This window comes from Perca fluviatilis, chromosome 5 (genome assembly GCF_010015445.1).
Source record: "Perca fluviatilis chromosome 5, GENO_Pfluv_1.0, whole genome shotgun sequence".
Lineage (NCBI taxonomy): Eukaryota > Metazoa > Chordata > Actinopteri > Perciformes > Percidae > Perca > Perca fluviatilis.
The window spans coordinates 18,873,488-18,888,093 of record NC_053116.1 but is presented as its reverse complement, the minus strand read 5'-3'; the positions used below and the strand labels follow the sequence as shown (position 1 = coordinate 18,888,093).

Genomic DNA, 14,606 nt, shown 5'->3' with positions numbered 1-14,606 from the left:
GAAATCACAGATGACACAGCAAACGCTGTTGAGAAGTCTGCCTGCTGTTCTTTATTGCCACCGTGTGGTTCATTTAAACAACAGCAGCATGTTTCCATTCATAGACTGAATTCATTCACTAGAGTAAATCCTATAGGGAGTTTCTAGTCCCTGTATATGTAGCCATTAAAATACAACTCAATAAAGGCAAAACCTACACAGTAATGCAATTACACGTGAAATATAATAATCAATAAAAGCCCATTTGAAACTTGTAGGCAGAAATATGTTCAATTTTGTTGAGAATGTTTAAGTGTTTGAGTTAATATTCTATTACACAAAAATGATACATGGTGGGTTTTGGAAGCTGATTCTGGTATTTTTAGAGTAGGCATATTCAGTTAGTATTCAAATAAATTAAAATATAACCAGTGTATTAAATGGACACTGCTGCTTTTACATGTGAAGTATGCAGCCTATAAACCAATTATAATATTTTCTGTGGCTTTAGAGCGAGCTATCCAGTGTCTGCAAGAGCTACTCATGATGTCATTAGGGTTATCTCAGTTTGGGCTCAAGGCTTAACATCTTTAACTTTAGGCATGTGTCACAAACTAGGGGTGCAGGGTTGGAAATAAAGATCAGCCTACAGTTAGGAACCAGGACAGTCTAATGTTTTAAATCTGACTCTAGTTCCCCCAACTTTATAGTAGGCTATAATAACTGAATATAACCCTGGATATCAATTACATTAATTCATACAATGATGAATGAATAAAAACCTAGGCTAATTAATCAATCAATTAATGTTTTGGCGACTAGTCAAAAGTAGTTGGGGTTTGGGACTGCACTAGTGGGATTTGGTTTATGACCTCAGTATTTGTAAAATCATGGTAACTGTTCACCTCCTGGGTGCAGTGGTGGAAAGTAGGCAAAATACTGTAAGCTACGTTAGTACCATTTTGAGGGAGCGTAGCCTACGTTATATGTAATACTACTGTAGTCCTACTAACATTTCAGAGGTAACTTACCTAGGCTAAATGTAGCTAGGCATACAGTAGCAACTTTTTACTCCACATTTTACTTTACTTAGCTAGCTACATTAGCTAAGTAGCTAGAGTGTTTAGCTAATGCACAACTTTCTCTTGTAACGTAGAGGGTGTTGTATTGTACGTTTACTTTAGTAAAGGATATAAGTACCGTATTCCACCACTAGTGTGTTGAAAAGTCAGTCAGGTCCAGACGATATTTTTGCCGTGGCGTTCATCCGTTAGAGGCCGCTAGAGGTTTACTGTGGGACCTGAAATGGGTTGCAAATGGCGGCTCATCTGTAGTCGTTAGTTTGCCCCGCCTTGTTGTTAGGCAGGTTGTCAGGGGCAGCGCAACATGGCACCAGCCAGTTAAGCTAACGTTAGCTAGCTATCACGGGATTTAGTTAATGATGACACCTTTATTTATCAAAGAAAACGACTGTCGTCATACCTGTTTTTTCACTCGGTGCTGCCCTGTGTCTTTTGGTAAAAGCAGCAGAGACGACAGCGGCGATTTTTATCGAAATAGCCAGAGACTTGCAGTGGGATTTGCCGTTAACCTTAGCTAGCTAGCTAGGTTTGCTAACGTCAGGCAGCCAACTAATGATATCAAACCAACAGACGTAACGCGACAGACAGCGACAGTGACATTACCTTGTAAATAGATAGCTTCAGTTTCCATTACGGTTGTTTGGTGCGAAAATGGAGAACGATCAGGGAGATTTAATGGAGCAGGAAGAACACGACGGCAGCGACAAACCCCCATCGTCCCTCAAAGCCCCTTTGCGCTCCACTCGACTGAACATCCAGAGAAGTAATGTCTGCTCTCGGGCTTATTTTGTGGTGATCATGGTCTTCTTTCATGTGTATATCCTGAATGTTATTGGCCTGCTTCTGTACGTGCACTACAACAACGGCCCCGGGGATCTTGTCAGTGGAAACGGGGCCAGCTCCACATCAGTCGGCGAAAGCGAAACCCCTTTGCCCCATCCTGCCCCAGCTGCAGGAGACCTACCGTTACACGTAGAGGACTATACTCAAAGTTACAGTCTTCCTCGCATTGAGGGGATACGGGTAAGAAAACTGCCATCATTTCACTACGAGGAATATGGCAATTTAATGTTGTAATTTAAATGTTACCCAAGTAAAAGTATGGTTAACTTACTGATATTTTATATTAAAAGTACACTTTAAGTAATCTTGTAAAATACTCACAAATTGTCAGTAAATGCCTAGCTTAATTTATCAGCAGCCCGACCTGAAACATTTCAGATTCATCAGAATTGAATGGGACATAGAGTTGCTATAAACATGTCCATGCATTTAAACCCTGATGACAAGATTGTGTTGATGATCCTTCTTGTCCATCTGTAGGTGGGTCACGTTCAGCAGGTGTCCCTTGTGCCAGACAGAACACATGAGATGAGGACAATCAGCCTGAAACCTCTGCTATTTGGTAAGTGCACTGTTGTCTTTGACTACAAGGACATTTCATTAGGATTTAGAATGCACCATTTAATCTTTCTCAAAGCCATACAAATATAGACCAGCGATATTTACTTAAAATTCACAGATATGTACATTTGACATTTTCTATTAAACATCTTTTATTTCTTTGACCTCAGCTGCCTGAGATACACTGTGTTAGTACTTTATGAGCTCCTTTGTGACCAGCTGACAGCATATTATCTCTTCCATAACCAGACAAGTTTGGAAATGATTTGAAAAGACTAGACCGAGCATCATTTACAGTTGAATTCTAAATGCTATGCCTGTCCTTTGTTTATGCATATCTGTTTGATGCTTGTTCCACATCTCAGTTCTTTTGAAATTTTTAACCTAGCACTTAATCCTAGCTCCTGCATCTGTGATGTTTCCATTTGCGCGCAGCTGCCATCAGGTTCTTGTCTCGTCTTTGCCAGGCATAAGCCTTATTGACCACCAGGCGCTCCCCCTGCACTGTACCCGTCACTAGGAAGGTCCCGCCTCGTGGGTTGAGTCGTGTCATGTTCCTTACACAGGTGGCATCCCTCTCCAGCCACAGCTGTATGCGGGAGCGGATCTGCCCACCTAACAGGGGTCCATGCTTCAGAACGTCCAGTTTGGCAGCCAGCGAGAATTGAGACAGGCTTACTGGGCTAGACTTGAGCCGTGTTAGACGCAGTTTCACAACTGGGAAGAAAGCAGATAAACAAAACCCTGATTGGCATCGACTTCAGTGTGTTCTTTGTGTCTATTAATTGTCCAGAATTGATGGAAAACACAGGAGACAAGAGATTAAACAATAGTGATACTCACCAAAATCACTCCTACAAAAGGTCTCCAGTGTATCTTTTGAAGAGGATGCCTCCTCCAGCTCACAGTCCCGACAGCTTGCCTGAGGTACTGAAATGGTCAAACCACAAATTGAATTGTTTGTTGAATGAGGTCAACTCAAGCAAATGTGTCTATGTAGCCAGCTTCTTACCTCTGCGTCCCCCTGTGGGAACAGTGCTGTTGGTGATAGAGGAGATACACATGAGATGGTCTGCAGGATACTGGTCACAGCGCAGAATTTCTGGCCAGGGGTAGCCATAACAACTCATGATTGGTGCACAGCTGTCCCGTACAGATTCGCACAAACTCCTACAAGGCGATATAAACCTGATAAAAAAAAAAAAGATGGAGAGGGGAACATTGTCAGCATTGAATAGATGAAATGATTTGAATCAATAGTGTAGTGGTAGACTAGATTGACTAATCTGAGAGGTGCTAATTTGACAAAAATGGCTTGGTTTCTGGCCTCTCCCCAGATACCAGCATCAATTTGCATAGCTTTCAAAAGGTGTTAACCCTTGATGACCCTGCTCCTATTTAACTTTGTCATTCATCTTATTAATATTTATTTTATTTTGTTTATTTTTTATACTATGAACCAGTCTACCATTCTACAACAATAGCAAGCATTTCTAAATGAGTACTGGCCTGTGAACATTACAGTTCCTACAAAAAGTAAAACCTAAAAAGGTTGACAATATATGTTAATCGAAAAAGGATTTTTATTTTTTTAAACTTACCTGTCAAGGCAGATGGGTGCGAAGAGAGAGCAGAGGAAGATGCGGGCATCAGGGTGGCACTCTCTGGCAAGTAGTGGCAACCAGCTGGCACTCTGTTGTACAGCCTCCGCTGGAGACTCGTGGCCCAGCAGGTTGGGCATCCTCATGGTGTCATATCCGATGTTTTGGCACAAGGCCATGCCTGACGGGATAGGGACACAGCGAGAGGAACTGCGGGGCTCCCACAGTCCACCTTCATCTATAGAAAGCATGGACCTGAAGCCAGTAGTAGTACCAGGATCCGCCCACCCCTCACCATCCTCTCCTGCTGCAGCTCCTGGTCTAGAAACATGAGTATCTCCAAATCCAGTTTCAGTGTTGCCCTCAATACTCACACTTTTCCCACCTTTGTCCTTTACTCCAGATCTAACCCTGCCCTCAGCCCTCGCTCGTCCCTCCAGCCCTGCCCTTACTCTACCAGGACCAGCCGCTATTGTAGTGCTCTGCCCAGCAAGCAGAAGGAGAAATAGTAGGGAGGCTGAATGAGAGGACTTTCTGATAAAATGAGGGCAGAACACTGCAGTCATTTTCCTGGGACAGATGTTGGAAAGGAGGAGAAATCCTGAAGTTTGTCTCTTGAGTGAATGACGACCCCTTTGTGACAGTGCAGGAGAGGGTGGCAGAATAGGTGTATTTATAGTGGGTGGTGATTTGAATAGGAAGGGGTAAGGGGAGGTGTAGAGAACAGTAGGGAAAAGGGGTGGGGCACACATTGTGTTATTAGAGCTGTGGATCCACTTGCATTTATGAGAAGATTTAAGTGTGTTTGACAGAGCTCAAGACCAGTAATGTGGATGATTTGGCATTTGGATACTTTTGGCTGTCTGCCATTTCATCCCCACAGCTTGAATTGAGGAAGAGACTGGCCCTCATGTAGTGAAACTCCTCCACCCCTTCCATCCTGCATTTTCCTCCAACCCACACCTAACTACCCTGTCCTGCCCTGACCTCTTTGCTTGTGCACTCATTTTTTTGTATCTATCACTCCCTCTGCTGCTATAAGGGAAAGGATGTTTTTATTAGTACTTATTGCCCATGAGAGACAAAAGATGCCCATAATAGCAAGGAGACAATTTGACTACAAGGTGAAATCACTGCAGAGCTAAAACCCTTCAAAAGAAGGTAATCAACATCCAGAAACTCTAAGTGACAGAACATGTGAGACTTGTGTGCAGGCACTTCTGCAACGGTTACTTGATCAACAGAAAATTAATCAAGCATTTTGATAATTGACTAATCAACATTTTCGGAGGAACAATGCCAAAAAAAAAAAGAATTGGGTTTTGTTTTGGTGTTAGCCCTAAAAAAAAAAAGACATTTGATGACATCACCTTGGGTCTGAGACATTGTGATAGGAATTGTCCACTATTGTCTTATGTTTTTTTGACCAGATGATAGCTCTATTAATTAAAAAAAAGAATCAGCAGATTAACCAATACTGAAGTGTGTGTGTGTGTGTGTGTGTGTGTGTGTGTGTGTGTGTGTGTGTGTGTGTGTGTGTGTGTGTGTGTGTGTGTGTGTGTGTGTGTGTGTGTGTGTGTGTGTGTGTGTGTGTGTGTGTGTGTGTGTGTGTGTGTGTGTGTGTGTGTGAGACACAAACAACATTGGTGTCGTCCTGCTGCGTCGCCATGGCCTGATTCCTGTTCAGACAAGCAGGTCACTTCCTTTCCGGGGGAGAAAGGGCAGTGTTGGGAGGGAGAAGAGGAAGGCTCAGTCCCCCTTCATTCATATCAGTTATCCAGATTAATGAGGCTAAACTGGACAATAGGGATTAACCAAGTGGGTACAGTGTAGAAGACACGGGTGACAAACAAGGTCTCTACTGTACAGGCAGCCAACCTGCCGGAAGCCTTTTATTAAGAGGGGAAATGACTGACAGGCATGGATGGATTTTTGGAAGAGAACAGGAGGGAACCATGAAAGAGTCATTTGCACCTTCACACATCCAGTCAATAAATGTATCTAATAGAATAGGACTCTTTGCTGGTGTACCTATTTTTCTAGGAAAACTAGAAATACAGATGGACTTGAAATATTTAGAGACACATCGCAAAATTAGAGAAAATGTGGAGAAGCTTGTTTTGATGTAGAGTGTCTTGGAACAACATAACTAATATGTATATTAGTTGTAAATGAGAATACCAAATCAGATTCTTTTACTAATTAATATTAGCAATTGCTGACTCTCAGAAGCCCTTACTGAGTCCAGTGTCGTCACTCATTAAACCTGCCCGTGGGATAGGCTATACCACACATGGCTCACTGGGGAGTGACAAAAGGGAATAGCTTTTACTCATTATATACACACTAGTCTATGTATACATTCACTAAAGAGTTCCTGTGCTTAAACACCCACTAAAACATGCAAGAAAGAAAGGTATAATGAATTAGCATCCAGCTGTTGCTCCAAATTTAAGTGATTTTCACACAGTTAACTGGAGGGTCATATAAAGCCTCTAACTCTTTGTTCCCGTAGTCTTTTTTTATTACAACATATAATTTAATGTAGCATTCCACATGATCTTTATTTTCTGAACACAGATAAAATAAGAGGTGCTAAAACAATTATCTTGTTTTGAATCAGTGTTTCAATGAGAAAGTGTTATACTAAGTAGTTCATGGGATTTGTCTTGCTTTTTAGGGCCTACACATCCTAATTATATTACTGTTAGCATACACTGATCAAACTATTTCGAAATTGCCCCTTCACACTGAAAGGTTTTGTTAAGCAATCTAAAGTAATCCATTTAGTCTGACAGATTAAGCCTGTAATGTCAACAGCGATCTTCTAATCCACTTAAATCACTTACTCACCGTCTCAGGTGTGCAATAAAGTTCCATGTGTGCAGAGGTTGTGTGAATTTTCAGACTTGAGACATTTTTGGTGATTGAAGTGATGGCATAGACTGCGATTGTGAATCTGCACTTGAAAAAGAAAAAAGGTTTTAGTGTGTTTGCTTTTGATCAATTAGCGTCTTCACTGCTGCCTAATCATCGTGTGTAATCTTCATGTGTGAAGGTGTGAATCACTATGCACAACAAACAGTTAACCTGTGAAGAAACCCAGAATGTCAGCCACGCTTTGCATATTTTTGTTGCATAATCTCTAAGGCACTCGCTTTGATAGCCTGTAGACCTATATCCTTGATCCTCACTCTAATCTTGGGTAGACAGAGAGCCTGCTGGTAGTATGATAATATGGGCCTTTCATTTCCGTAATTGTGTATTTGGCTACATAGTGTGGCAGTTAATTTGTGCTTTCAAAAATCAGCGACTAACATAAATTGACTGAGAGTTTCTTTAATGTCTCCTGGGGATAATGTGGACTCCACAGACTCCATGTAATTTGTATTGAAAAAAACTAATTTTGTGCATTACGTGATTTGGGTGAGTATGTGTATCCTGTTCCTGTTAGAGATCCCTGGCTTCCTGTCAGAGGAGGAGGGCCGTGTGGTGGTGCAGCTGGCTCAGCTCAAAGGTCTGATGGAGAGCCAGACGACAGCGCCCAGCCAGGGACAAGTGGAGTCAAACCAGCCACTACTTTCTTTCAGCACAGAGGAGGTCTTCAGTCTGTTGGACCTAAACCAGGATGGGTTGCTGCAGAAACAGGAGGTGACAAGAGAGAAATGTCTTGTATCCATAGGCCATAGAGCTGTAGGAGGGAAATACTGTATTATTAGCAAATATAAATCCCTACTGCTTACTGGTGTATAGGTAAGGTAGTCACTAAGGTAGCCATCCACAGATACAGTTCATCCTAAAGATTTACTGTGCCACATAACATTAAAACATGATTTATAAAATCATTCCAATAATTGTTAGGCTATTTGAATAGTTTAGTAGTCTATGCAAAAAAGCTATGTATTAAGGCTTAAGGCCGCCCACATGTTATTGTAGGCCCAAATTAATATGCCACTTAATTTTATACAATATGTAGTAGGGGGTCCCTGATCTATCTCTCTTTCAGTTAAGGGGTCCTTGGCTTAAAAAACGTTGAAGACCCCTGCTCTAAAGAGAACTGAAATCACTTTTACTGAAAAAAAAAAAGATGAACTCTGATGAATTTTGTCACTCGCACTCTCGAGATGGAACTTGGTTGAACCCAGACAACTTACGGCAGATACTCAGTGGTCTGGAAGTCTGCCCAACGGGTTAGTAGTGCCCCTGTGGCTTGTGTGTGTGTTTGCCTGAGTGTGTGTCAGTACATTTGTGACAGTTCTGACGGATGCCATACGGAGCACAGCATCAGTTGAGTTTTGGTGCACATACAGTACAAGTTTGAATGAATTAGTTTTTGTGACTAACAACTTTTATTTTTTTAACAACCTACAATTCGTAACATGAACACATTCACCCCCCTTCGTCATCACCACCCATCCAGATAAAAATCAAGAAAAGATGACACAGTGACTGCAATATTCAAAACCATTCAACAAAAATAGCCAATAAACCAAATAAACGTGTATAAATGACAACACCATAAGCCCATCATACACATCTCTTCCCAGTACAAAGCTTTTTAGGAGCCCTCCAGAAAGCTCAGGTACTTTTCCCATTTTCTAGTAAAGACCTCCAATCTGGCAAACCGTTTATATGACATTATTTCAAACGCCACCACCCTAGCCATCTCACAAGCCTTCTTCTGGATTGACGGCAGCCCTTCATTCTTCCATCCTCTTAAAATCTCTGAATGAGGCGCACCCTCACATCGCGTGACATAGTTTTAATATTCCTACAGATTCTGTCCCACTCCTCATCATCTAGTTTAATAATTAGATCCCTTTCCCATGTCTTGTTGAGGGCTGTCCAGGCTCCATACCCCAGGTTCAGCATAAGCATAGAATAATACCCAGAAGCCTCATGACCGTTCCCATATTTCAACACCTTATCAAAACATTCTGGTGCCTTCGGGGCTGAAGAACTGGATCCAAAAATCCCAATAACAGATGGCGAAGTTGCAAGTGTGTGTGTATGTGTTTATGTACGTACGTATGTATGTACAGTACAGGCCAAAAGTTTGGACACACCTTCTCATTCAATGTGTTTCTTTATTTTCATGACTATTTACATTGTAGATTTTCACTAAAGGCATCAAAACTATGAATGAACACATGGAATTATGTACTTAATAAAAAAGTGTGAAATAACTGAAAACATGTCTTATATTTTAGATTCTTCAAAGTAGCCACCCTTTGCTTCTTTTGATAACTCTGCAAACCCTTGGTGTTCTCTCAATGAGCGTCATGAGGTAGTCACCTGAAATGGTTTTCACTTCACAGGTGTGCTTTGTCAGGGTTAATTAGTGGAATTTTTTCCCTTATTAATAAAAAAGCAAAGGGTGGCTACTTTGAAGAATCTAAAATATAAGACATGTTTTCAGTTATTTCACACTTTTTTGTTAAGTACATAATTCAATATGTGTTCATTCATAGTTTTGATGCCTTCACTGAGAATCTACAATGTAAATAATCATGAAAATAAAAAGGAAACGCATTGAATGAGAAGGTGTGTCCAAACTTTTGGCCTGTACTGTATGTATGTGTAATACACCATGATAAACTGAATGTGACTTGAAATGGAATGAATTTGTCTTCTAATCATAATTAAAAATGTCACTTTCTAAATTTTGAGCTCTTTGAGACACGGACAAGTAAAGTAAGAAAAAAGACCAAAGATTCAAACACAGACACTAGTACTACTATTCACTTTTAACAGCTCATTGAAGTTTGTCCTCATCTGATTTCTTGGCTTCCCAAAAAAGAACTTTGAGTGTTTCTGCAGTGGTTGTGTACTGGTAAGAGTAAGTAGCTGACTTGTCGCTGTGATTGCGTGCGAGTCTTTGTGAGTGGCAAGGCCGGAAAAGGGGTGACACCGTTTTGACCTGATGCCATTGTGCCAGGCGTTGTACACATCCCAGTCCGGATGTGCCTCATCCTATCTCATTAAAAACTGATTACTCTCGAACCCCTTTTCTCAATTTCCCCCCGGATCCCCTGTATACCCCCCACTCCCTCGTCCACTACTCTGTCGTTAACTCACCCCCCTCCCCAGCCACCTCTTCTTTGGCACCCCAGAGCTATTGTTGCGGCTAGGGTGCGGTCTCCCAGGAGAAATGATGGGGGACAGATATTCATTTAGCTGAGAGTAACAGCATACAGTTGGACAAAGAAGGAAGTTATGGAGTAAAAGAGAGTAGGGAGGCTGTTGTAGCCTACTGTTCATTACATTATCCAAGAATTAAAGATTCAATAAAACTGAACTAGAATTGTGATACCGCATAACTAAAAGATATGATGGTTAATAATTAAACAGGGCTCCATTCATGTCTCTATCTATGAGGTTATATTTTAACTGTACTTCCAGCTGCATTAAGGAAATAAAATTGTCTATTAAAGTGTGTGTGTGTGTGTGTGTGTGTGTGTGTGTGTGTGTGTGTGTGTGTGTGTGTGTGTGTGTGTGTGTGTGTGTGTGTGTGTGTGTGTGTGTGTGTGTGTGTGTGTGTGTGTGTGTGTGTGCGTGTGCTGACCTTGGAGGACTTTAGGCGTGTTTATGATGTGTCCCAGCGCCCAGGACAACAGCGAAGCGGTAAGCTCCGGAGTCAGTTCAAACAGAGAAACAAACATACGTGGCTTTACCAAGGCCCGGGATCCCACCAAGTGCTGCAGACACTCAGGACCAGGTAACTACACATAGACACACATTGTCATGCTCTTACAATAGTAGCCCATACACTCATGATTTGTTATATGCTTGTATTTTGCTCTCTTATGTCTTTTGCTTAGACTAATAAGTCTGACACGTCTGCCTTCCACATTGGTTGAGCTGAGTGAGCCACTGCAGTTGATTCGCTATGATCACGGAGATTTTAGTAATGCCCACCATGATAGCAGCCCTTCTCATTCAGAGACTACCTGCGCGCACACACGACTGGCAGGAAACACATCTGCTCTCACAGAGGTCTCTTGCAGGTATGTATGTTATGTACATTCTGTTTAGTTTATATTCGGTGGCTTTTCTAGTATTGATAGTTTAGTAGTTATGTCATATCAAAGACTGGACACACACACAACCTAATTATCCAAATTAGCTTAGCTTTTCATACATTTTTATAGTAAGTTGTGTCATGATCACTGTTGGGCTCTAACTTCTCTGCTTTCTCACCTGTTAATTTTATTGCTGAAGTATTGTCCTTTCTTTTATAGACAGCTATACAAAGTACTGGTGCATGAAACAAAATCTTTTGGGTATGAGGAGACATTGTTTCATATTGATCTGTATTTGTCAATTCCTTTCTTGTTTTATCCCAGGTATCTTACCATGTTATTCTACCTCAGCTCTGTAGAGGAAGGTGGTGAGACCACCTTTCCTGTGGCAGACAACCGTACCTATGAAGAGCAGGTGAGTGTTCTTTAACAACTCACAGTCATAAACCAGCAAAGCCTCTTTTCTTTTTTACCACTGTGAAATGATGATAACTGTACATGAGCTGAATGCTGCTGATAACATGCAGACGGTGCTGACCCATGACAAGGAATCTGACCCATAAGTGAACACAGTTTGACAAAATAAATGATTAGACACAAGCTGTTTACAGTTTTGTGTGCCCTAGGCACTGATACAGCTTGGAGTTGATTTGACGGACACCCGGGAGACATGTGACAGAGGGAACATGAGAATAAAACCTACTGCTGGGACAGCTCTGCTCTGGTACAACCATCTATCTGATGGTAGAGGTAAGAACTGAAGGCTTTAGCGGTATCATTTGCACACATTTTACAGAGGTGACAATTCATCATAAATTCTATTCTCTGTTTTAATCCCAAAATCAATCAATCAATCAACATTTATTTGTATAGCACTTTACAGTAACCAGCAAGTATCCAAAGTGCTTCACATCAGAAACCAAGAATAAAACACATATCATACAATAAAAACAATGAAACATAGAAAACAGTAAAATCAAAATGTGCCCACATCCATTATGTAAACCTAGTGCAAAAAATTACTTGTGGGAAAGGAGGATCTGTTTCAGAATTTGGAAAACAAAGTTGCCAGTATCAGCTGATGGACTTAGAGCCTGTGGGGGAACAAGATATTAAGAAGTATTACATTTTCACTTTATTCTGCACCCTCTTTTTCCATGTATTCTGTTCCCTCAATTTTCATTTTCTCTCTCCTCTTTTGGTTATTTATTTCTGTAACTCATCGGGACTCTGGGACTCCTATGATCAGGATTAACCCATTCAACAATCAAAATGTATCTAATTTGATTGGGGGTGGCAGTAGCTCAGTTTGTAGGGACTTGGCTTGGAAACCGGAGGGTCGCTGGTTCAAGTACCTGTATGGAGTGTGGACTGATAGCTGGAGAGCTGCCAGTTCACCTCCTGGGCACTGCCAAGGTACCCTAGGGCAAGGCACCAAACCCTGACATCTCTCCCCATTAGTGCATGCATACGTCCTGGGCATGTGTGTGTATTTCGGGCCTGTGAGTAATGTGTGTGTCTGTAACAACATCCCTTGTGGGATCAATAAAGTATGTCTTCTTCTTCTTCTAATTGAAGTACTCTGGCTTAGAAATCAACTCTGAGAGTTTCAATCCTCTTCAAATGCTGTTCATCTTCTCCCTTGCCCTCCCTAGGTTGGATGGGTGAGCTGGATGAGTATTCCCTCCACGGTGACTGCCCAGTCAGGCGTGGAGTGAAGTGGATGGCCAACAGCTGGGTAAATGTGGACCCAGATCACCAGCGGCAGGCCCGCTACCAGAGACTAGTTGGTCAAAGGCATCAAGCTAAGTCGGGCATGGAGGAGCATTACCAACCTCTCTCACACAGTGACCTCCATCAGGATCTATAGCCGGGCTTTTTCAATGACAAGACAAAGCCCCATGATTTTACAAGTTTTGCATTTTTGAGGCCAGTGAGACCTGACAGACCTTTCTGTAATGTCAGCTCCTATAATCAAAAGGAAAATTGCACAAAATAGCATACCAGATATCTTCTCCTTTTCAGTAAATCTGTCTTGCTTTATATTATGTCTCTCAAGCCACTGCTTGGATACATAAGTAAATTTCATCACAAAGGTTTAGTGAATTTTAATATAGATTTTTATATAAAAAATGTGGCAGGCAGGGCGCCCAGATGGCTCAGGTGGTAGAGCGGGTGCCCATATATAGAGGTTTACTCCTCTACGCAGCGGGCCTGGGTTCGACTCCGACCTGCGGCCCTTTGCTCCATGTCATTCACCCCTCTCTCTCCCCTTTCATGTCTTCAGCTGTCTTGTCAAATAAAGGCCTAAAATGCCCAAAAAATCATCTTTAAAAAAAAATATATATATGTGAAGGGCATGGTTTCATCACAATTCATTTCTTATTCATAAACAAATATATATGAATTACCCTTTTTAATATTGACAGTCATCCTCTATAAAATATCACTTATGTACAATAACAGATACATATTGATATATGGGCTGGAAAAGATGCAGTCATGTTTAAGAGTTAGGCCTGCTCACCTGCCTTTCATTTAGGTTTACTAGGCAGCTGCCCCCGTTGCAGGTCAGTGTTACTTGTTGTTAATTAAAGCCTTTTGTTACAAGCCATATCACAATATTAATCTGTGAATGTGTTCCTGAGGAAAATCTTTGTGACAATAATCTATGTCTGTTCTGTTCTTCATTTTTCTAGACTTTTTTTCTAGACTTTTTATCATGAACTGTTATTTAATAAGGCTTTGCCACATCCACTGCAAATGCAGGACTGTTCTTGACTGGACAAAATGGTCTTTCTTATCCTTACATCTCAAAACTATTTAATTGTGTGAGAGTATTTATTTGAGTGTTGCTATTTATTATTAAATTATTTAAGTAATGCATATTTATTACAGCTTGATGTTGCACTGAATATTTCACTGTATTTTAATGTATTTGTTCTATGTTAAGAAACATAAAAAGCAATGTTTTACTTGTGGTGTTGTGACTGGCCATTCTTGCAAACCTGTTAAATAGACTTTGTCCTCTAGATGTCGTCCAACGTCAAGTACAGCACTGCAATTTCTGTGAGTTGACTATTTGCTAGTTCAGAAATTGTTCTCATTGTGTTCATGGTTGTGTTCTATTTGAGAAGTGCTGCGCTAGCATCCTGTTACCACTAGTCCCTATGGGTCCGCTCTATCTGGAAGTATATGTATAAATGACACATTGGCCACAGACAGTCTTTAAACCACAAACACAAGTGTTTACTCCCCCACAGCCACAGTGCTAGTGGCGTAGGCATCCTTCACTAGTGGGTAGGTAGGTGGTGAAGATTATAGGGACCAGAGAGAGCCCGAAAGCCCCATTAGGATCCAGTTGCTCAGGCTTAGTAGGCTACGTGGGCACCATAATTCTACACCCCTATGAGAGTATAATTGCCTTACTGAAGGTAAGTAGATAGAAAGAAAAGAGAATAGGCAGATAAAAGTCACACTATATACTCAAAACTCGTTAGCTGATTAAAAAAATAACC

At 41.3% G+C, this 14,606-nt stretch overlaps 3 protein-coding genes across 3 annotated transcripts in view; 1 reads left to right on the top strand and 2 right to left on the bottom strand.

The window, feature by feature from the left end:
• Positions 1-1,313, bottom strand: part of LOC120558625 (cyclin-dependent kinase 17-like) — a 39,703-nt gene extending 38,390 nt beyond the window's left edge. Inside the window, exon 1 of the mRNA XM_039799693.1 lies at positions 1,180-1,313. The gene's annotated coding sequence lies outside the window, so the exon portion shown is untranslated. The remainder of the gene's footprint in view (positions 1-1,179) is intronic.
• Positions 1,199-13,339, top strand: LOC120558627 (transmembrane prolyl 4-hydroxylase-like). The gene is made up of 9 exons (XM_039799702.1): positions 1,199-2,084; positions 2,385-2,466; positions 7,521-7,717; positions 8,154-8,256; positions 10,622-10,784; positions 10,888-11,073; positions 11,413-11,503; positions 11,715-11,838; positions 12,744-13,339. The coding sequence occupies exons 1-9, from the start codon at positions 1,713-1,715 to the stop codon at positions 12,956-12,958; spliced, it is 1,533 nt and encodes a 510-aa protein (XP_039655636.1). The 5' UTR covers positions 1,199-1,712; the 3' UTR covers positions 12,959-13,339.
• LOC120558626 (secreted frizzled-related protein 5) lies at positions 2,505-4,698 on the bottom strand. Its single transcript, XM_039799701.1, has 4 exons — positions 4,067-4,698; positions 3,478-3,653; positions 3,309-3,395; positions 2,505-3,182 (listed from the first exon to the last, which is right to left on the bottom strand). The coding sequence occupies exons 1-4, from the start codon at positions 4,630-4,632 to the stop codon at positions 2,863-2,865; spliced, it is 1,149 nt and encodes a 382-aa protein (XP_039655635.1). The 5' UTR covers positions 4,633-4,698; the 3' UTR covers positions 2,505-2,862.
• Positions 13,340-14,606: the final 1,267 nt, after the last annotated feature.

Coding starts and splice junctions, on each gene's coding strand:
- LOC120558627 (XM_039799702.1), top strand. CDS start 1,713: ATGGAGAACGATCAGGGAGATTTAATGGAGCAGGAAGAACACGACGGC. Junction 8,257..10,621: donor TCTGGAAGTCTGCCCAACGG/GTTAGTAGTGCC, acceptor GTGTGTGTGTGC/GTGTGCTGACCTTGGAGGAC. Junction 11,504..11,714: donor ACCGTACCTATGAAGAGCAG/GTGAGTGTTCTT, acceptor TGTGTGCCCTAG/GCACTGATACAGCTTGGAGT.
- LOC120558626 (XM_039799701.1), bottom strand. CDS start 4,632: ATGACTGCAGTGTTCTGCCCTCATTTTATCAGAAAGTCCTCTCATTCA. Junction 3,396..3,477: donor TCCCACAGGGGGACGCAGAG/GTAAGAAGCTGG, acceptor TGACCATTTCAG/TACCTCAGGCAAGCTGTCGG. Junction 3,183..3,308: donor CTTTTGTAGGAGTGATTTTG/GTGAGTATCACT, acceptor CTTTCTTCCCAG/TTGTGAAACTGCGTCTAACA.